We start from the raw sequence: 7,364 nt of genomic DNA on the forward strand, positions 1-7,364 counted from the left end.
TTGACTTGCTCATTAATACCGTTGAATAGTAGGCACAATAGGCTTACATATGTGTTTATCTTTTACGTAAAACACATATAGTTAAAGTGTAATCAAATCACTGTATAAATTAAATTGCCATTGCCAAATGGTCACTATGTGACGACACCAAACACTAATATTTTGTCAGTAATAAAGACCAACACAGAAACCTTTGCAAAGGTCAGTCAGTTTATTCCAAACTTACACATACACACAAGCACACACACACAGACATGCGGACACAGTTTCAGTTTTACAGACTTTATAAAGATGTTGAAGACCTGAGCTTTTTGCATCTCTTGTTTTGACTTTAAATGACCCCAGAAATGATTGCCTAAATTTTCACCACAATGTATCTAATTATATATAGTTTGTAGAGAACACGATTAAACATATTTAGCTGTATTTGGGATATTTATTGCAGTTAAATGCGAGATTTATTATTTATTATTGTAGTTAGTTTATCTATAAAGAGAATAATTTAAAAAATCCCAAAATTAAGCTATAGTCCACAAGAGGTTTCTGTTCCTGAATATGCAGTTTGTTATCCTGAAAATAATATGGAATATATTTCCCTGAATAGCAACAGTACTCGTTTTCAAATAATAATCCATGAAACAAACAATATGAAGCAGCAGGCTGAAGATTTCTATTTGCATGCCACTGAGCATTTTTTTTCCAGTATGAAAGAAGATGCTTCAGAGATGGCTCTGTTCCTTTTATAGTATCACACACACATCATTTGCATGACACAGCAAAACAGTTTGGAGATTTCTGATGAAGTTTAAAATACAAAGGCATCTGGTAGATGCTACATGATTCATAGATGGCTCTCAGCAAACACAGAAAAGAGCAAAAGAATCACGGAAAAGATGGCAAATTAAAGGAAAAACCTGAACCCTTAGTCCTTGCAGTTACATTTTGCTGGCATGGCTTGGGGTTACTTGTCTCTGTACGCATTTGATACTTTTGGAATCTGCAAGGTTGCAATGACTGCTTTGATTTATTATCAGGGAGAGTCCTTGCAGATGTTCACATATGCCTCCAGTATACCCTTTTCGGAGACATTAATAGTGTATTAAACCTCCACTCAGGGGAGGTTGTGCTTTAGTACGTGCTGGGTCCTTGTCATGGCTCACTGAGACGCTTAATGGAACTGAACCATGGATATCACACTTGTGCTTTCCATACTGCATAAACTAAAAAAAATGTCTGTAGTCAGTTTGTTGTTATATAGCTACTGCACAAGCTGTGCATTCTTCCTCCAAGCAGAATAGGAGATAAAATATTAAGAGCAGTTACTTGTTCATGGTTTCTGCAGCTGCCATGCACAAGTCTGTAAGGGAGTATATTTCAGGTCTAAGAGGCAAGGTGGGATAGAAATCAATACAAAGTGTTCCGAGTCATCATAATTATTCCATGATGGAGCATTTCTCTCCTTGTCCAGGATGACAGTCCTTTAAACTATAGAGGACAAGGGGTCAGTAAATATGCCATGACCTTAGCAGGGATTAGAACTCAATCAAGTTGAACAGCTTTCTGAAAGTGTTGAACATTCACCATCAAGCAGGACACCTTTTCTGATTTTTTCCTTTAATTTGTAGCCTAAGTACTTTTTATGCCCATTTTTTTTTTTTTTTTTTTTTTTTTGCCTTTCACGGTCTTTGATTAAATGTGACTTTAATACATTTCCTGAAGGCATCTGATCACATACAGTTTATGTACACTGTTGGCTATGGGCTATTTGGTTATATTGCAGTTAAATACCACAATGGCACGCTACTGAGAAGTTGCTCATGAGATGAAGATGGGTAAAATCCTTTTATAGAGAAAAATAACATGACTGCAGGTGTGTGGAGTCAGTGTACTCGCGTCCTCAAAAAACCAATCCACCCTTTCAGACAGGAAACCAGTAAACCACAGTCTCTGGAAAACCAATTTCTGTTTGGTTAGCATAATTTTTCAGCTTGTACAAAGATGCTGAAAAATACATCACAAGTAAAAAATGCCCAGCCAGTGCAGTTTCCAGATCAAGGTTCACCCATGTGTTTCACTTGTCAGCTGCTCACTTCAGAATAGTTTTGCTAAAAACAAAAAAAGGGCGTTTTCACTTCATGAACGTTTGGACCCCTTCGATTTTTTCTGTTCCTCTTTTTCCTTTTCTTGCTGTTTCTTCTCTCTCTTTTTTTCCTCCTTGGCTTCCTTGTACTTCCAGACAGGAGGTTCCAGGTAACCCTTTTGCCTTTTCTTCTTTTTCTCCTTCTTTGGAGTGCGCTCCCCAGATTTTGTAACTTCAATTTTGGGAATGCAGCCTGAGGGGAAGATGCTGTTTCTGTGTGCCATGCTGCGGGGCATGAAGCTTTTCATGCCACCTGTTGGTGAGCTTTGCCTGCGCTCTGAGTCTTGGCAGCAAGAGGTCAGTGATACAGAGGTTGCTGACACAGGTGAAGCTGAGGTGATGGAGCCATTACTGTGAGACACTGTGCTTTCCTCCAATTCCTTGCTGCTGTGCTTGTTAAGCAGTTCCGGTACAGCGAATCGTCGCTTGCCAATCTCTGGGGGACTGGTGGGACAGAGTGGACGGCAACCAGTAGCTATCAAGGGGCTGTGGATGCCTGTAGTCATCCGCACCATGTGGTCCATGACCCCATTGTCTTGGGGGTCATGTGGGAAGCTGAAACTAAGGCTGTCTTTTAAGCGCTGCCTCAGCTTCTGACCTGCTGTTTTGGCTGCAGTGGCCTTTGCCACCAGTAGCTTTAGCTCAGGCCACTCAGGAATGTAGCTTTCACAGAACTGTTCTGCAATAGGACGAGTTTGCAGGCGACGCAGTCTATTCAGAGTCTCAAACCTTCCTGTCCTAAGGGCCCAGTCCTTTAGGCCTTTCCCATGGACGAGATCGACTGCATTGACATCTGCACCTGCACGCCGAGAAGGAGAGAAAACAATAGAAATGTTGAGTGGGAGGAAATCAGCTGCCGTCAACTCAGTGTAACAACACCACCATGTGGTGACTTTTGGAGCACAGGTTATTAGGTAGATGGCAAGCATCAGTATGGTGAGATGGGACAAAAACTGTTGGGAATACATTATTTTAACTGAATGATTATTATTTTTTTTTAAGTTTTACACCTTTTCATATTATATTATAGTAATTAAGTAATAGAAAAACAATGAAATAACAAAAAACTCTGGTGTTTTTCTGCTATTTACACATTTATTTTTTACAATATAAACCCAAAGAGTCATGCTGAGAGATTTCTTTCTTTACTACAGCAGCATTTCTTCATCATGTAGAAAGACTGATATGTGCAGTTGAAATTGCACTTCCTTTTCCTATGTGAAGATATCTCATGGCTTAAGCGTATAGTTAAACTTCTTTACACTGACAGAGGGTATACTAGAAAAGTAAACTATAAATAAAGCTGAATTAACTGACGTGATCCGGCCCACTTGAGATCAAACTGGCTGTATGTGGCCCACAGTGTACACAGTTTGACATCCCAGGTTTAACCTATTATTGGTAGAAGACGCTTAGTCATGTCTACTCAGGAGACTTTGGAAGTCTACTTGGCAAATAATCAAGGCTTTAACTGACCAAATATACACACAGATATTTTTGTTGCACACTATGAATACAGATGGATTATAGATTAATGTCTGACATCATTAAACTTTAAATAGAATGTGGACTGAATTATTACAGAGCTTTCTTAAATGTGTCCCTGCACAGTTTATACAGGACTAATCCCTGTAGTCCAGAAAAAAAACAGATTAGTTCACAGATCGGATGTCCTGCTTTGCCCTGTATATTACATATATAGGACATTAATAGATTCGTTATACCTATAAGAGTTTAACTGTAATCACACCAAACCAAATCCTATACATTTGAGGTGTACATCCCGACTCTCCGTGTGGGCTTGACATTCGGTCACAGGTGGGGGACATGATTAGAAAATTTGATGTAGAAAGACATCTAGACGTACCATGCATTAGCAATGCAGACACACACTCTTCTCTGCCTTGTAGGCCTGCCTTGATGAGAGCTGTGAACCCACGGGGGTCCCTGATCTCAGTGTCCACACAAGGGTAGTAGTTAAGGATATAGTTCAGGATGGTGATGAAGCCTGGATTGACAAGATTATGTTATGTTATTATTCTTTGATTAGCTTAGACTTGATGTTGAGGTCATCTGATGTCTTCAGATGTACCTGCTTGGGCGGCAATCATGACAGCAGTGTTGCCATCATTATCTTGGTGGTTGATGTCTATTAATGGGCATGTGTGAAGCAAGGCGACGATGTCCACAAAACCCTTGGACACAGCCAGCATCAGCCCATTCTGAGGGGAAGAAGATATAAATAAATAGGCCTATTATAGATGCTGAGGTTACCTTTATTGATTGATTGATTTTTTTTATTTCATTGTCACAGTACCTGTGTGGAAAAAAATGAGAAGTGAAATTTATCTCACCCTGCCATTGATGTCTAGCTCCATGGCCTCATCTTTTGTGACTCCTCTCTCCATGATGCTGCGCAGGGATGCAGCGTCATTCTTGGCACAGGCCTCGTACAGTGTTTTAGCCGGCTCTGTTGATTTTCCGTCCCTTTCATAGATGGGAAGCACTGAGTCATCTGAAAGCACACTGCCCGAGTCAGAGTCATCCAGGAGGATCTCTGAGTCGTCAGATGGGCCACTGCCCAGGTGTGGGTCATCATTTGCAGTAGCCATTGGAACCCCCGCTGACTCTGGTCACACCTGGGTGTCAGGCCTGCAGCAGAGACCCCTTATCTTAAACAGAAGAATGTAAATGTTGTTATCACGGACATGAAATGAACACAGTTAACTATTTTCTGTAGCCACATATATAGGTTCAGATTGAGTAGACTGGTTGTTGTTGTAGTTAAAGGGGGATAAAATTTTTTGAAAAAACAATACATACGAGCAGCTTACAGTTCATTTGCAGTAACGTTACCTGCTTTGCCATTGTCTGTCCGAAACCTTCGACAGATGTGCGAAGACACTGAAAGCGCTTTTCCGGGTGTACACACATTATGTATGCACACAAAACTGCGTGCACATAAATTGAAATGTACTGATGTCTATAATTCTTTTTTTCTTTGCAAAAGCCAAAGGACTAGTCTCGTTTTGGAAGGTGTCAGATCTCTTCCCCTCCTTAGACAAGTTCACGTGTGATTGTGAGACGAGCAACACAAACTGGCAGCTTTTAAAGTTAGCATTTTAAATAGATTCGGTGACCTGAAAAGGCCTTGTTTAAAAGGCATGAGGCCTAAAGAGGATGAAGAGCTTTACCTCAGCCCTCCTGTCAAAGTAAGTCTCTGATTTGCAACATAGGTAACCTCCCTGTGTAACATGCTTTGTTGCCAGTTGATTTTTCACTGGCACCACACAACAGAGAAAGACAGTAATTACTTATCACCCTGAAAGCAGTCTCATGTAAATGTTGTGAAGGTACAAATCTACACATAAATAACAGCAACTATAAAACAAGAAATACTGCATAGCAGAGGCAGCTCAGTCTGCACAGTAAAGTGAAAGAAGGCATAGGGACACTCAACTGGGATGAGAAAGGCCATATGGTACTGGAAGCAATGGGAGGCCAGTCTAGTGACAGCATCTGTCATGGTGTCTTAACACTGTTATACTGCTCTTCCATACGTCAGCACACTGGGATGTCCTGTAGTGTACAGTTTGTATCTAATGTGTAAGTATACTTTCAAGCCACTGAAGACACTATTTCTCAAGACTCAGAAATATGATAGTGTCAGCTAGTTCTAATTCTCTATATTCTAAAGAGTGGAAATGAAAGAAGAGCCGGCTGTGGTCCTGCATGCACCACAAAACTCACCCATTTTTTCAGCAAATTAGTTTTGCACCGACTGTCAGTCACAGTAATTAGAAGTTATTCAAATTAGTTATCTTTTTAATAAGCTCTTGTTAACGTCCATAAATCCCTTAATCCCACGAGCAAATGCTTGTATTTCAGCACTCAGTCATGCACAGTTCCCACACAAGTCTTTTCTCTCTCTTCCTCATTCTGCACAAACATAAAATGCCCTAACTTTAGTGTTGACGTGTGGGCCACTGTGTCCTCCACTTCCTGTTGAGCAACACCTTGCAATCTGGCCAGACATCTTCCTCTGAATTTGAAATGTTTGTCTTTTAACGGTGAATAAAGAAGAAAAAAAAGAAAATGTTCATACAAAACTAAAGCAAAAACAACAAATGTCAGAACAAATAATACTAAGAATAATAACACAGCTCTCACCTGAAAACAGTCCGGCCATGAGTTAGTCCTCTTCTTTTTTCTTTTTTTTTTTTTCCTTTGGTTTCTTACTTCCTCTTGACAGTTAAACCATCCTGGATTTCCACTCTTCTCGCTGACGCTTAGCAGAACCTGGTTAAGGCTAAGTTTCCCAAAACTGACTGCAGCTCCAGCTTTTCCCCTCCCTCCATTTCTACTAGTGCCCAGTAAGGTTGCCTCATCAGCCAGGTCCCAACATAGACTCTGCTGTCCTAAGTCAGCCAACGTGCTCTCTTCCTCTCATCCTGATTACAGAAGATTTAAGGATTAAGAGAAGGAAACAGACAGCGGCCAACCTTGCTCCCCTTATAGTCTTTTGAGTTGGTCTGCTTTCTCTTTCTTCTCTCTTTTACTTCTCTCTGATCTCTCAGAATCTGCCCATCTGCAGCTTTCTGCTGCCCGTCTGTTGTGTCAGGGCAAACCCCTCTAACTGTCCAAAAAAAGTCTTGTGACTGAATCATAGAAGCTGTTGCTCCCAAATCTGCTATCTGCTGCAGAGGACCCCCTGCCTGAATAATTCCAGTGAGTCTGCCTAATGCAAGGCAGAGTCTTGGGTCTGTTTTGGAATGGAAATCCATCTGCTGGGGACAACAAACTAACATTTATGGGGCACAAACAATGGCACACAAGATGAAGTTATTGTGCATTGGCACAGATGCTGGTTAGTGTAAGCACCTGGTTTGAAAACGCTCAGTCCTTACATTATGAAGCATGAACAGTTAATACACACTACATTTTGTTCAGGGGGAAGTGCTGCATAAGTTATATTTCATTACTCACAAAGTTCATCTGTAGGTATTTAATTATCATATTAACATGATTATTTAAGCCTGATATTATAACGGAAATAAATTAGGTTAACTTTTTAGCATTGTTGGTTTAGTAATGTCCCGTTTGAACTGTGCCCACAGCCTTTCTGCTCAGAGTGTCGAATCTCATATGTGGACGGGAATATCCTGTTAACAGGTGTATTCACAGCATCAGTGTTACAGTCACGTGGGTCCAAATGTGCATGTAA

General features: G+C 40.6%; 1 protein-coding gene across 1 annotated transcript; it reads right to left on the bottom strand.

Moving 5' to 3' along the window:
- Positions 1-215: 215 nt before the first annotated feature.
- On the bottom strand, positions 216-6,803 carry ankrd33aa (ankyrin repeat domain 33Aa). The gene is made up of 5 exons (XM_039604117.1): positions 6,311-6,803; positions 4,495-4,812; positions 4,233-4,362; positions 4,008-4,148; positions 216-2,939 (listed from the first exon to the last, which is right to left on the bottom strand). The coding sequence occupies exons 2-5, from the start codon at positions 4,750-4,752 to the stop codon at positions 2,134-2,136; spliced, it is 1,335 nt and encodes a 444-aa protein (XP_039460051.1). The 5' UTR covers positions 4,753-4,812; positions 6,311-6,803; the 3' UTR covers positions 216-2,133.
- Positions 6,804-7,364: the final 561 nt, after the last annotated feature.

The sequence above is a fragment of the Oreochromis aureus genome, linkage group 20 (genome assembly GCF_013358895.1).
Source record: "Oreochromis aureus strain Israel breed Guangdong linkage group 20, ZZ_aureus, whole genome shotgun sequence".
Lineage (NCBI taxonomy): Eukaryota > Metazoa > Chordata > Actinopteri > Cichliformes > Cichlidae > Oreochromis > Oreochromis aureus.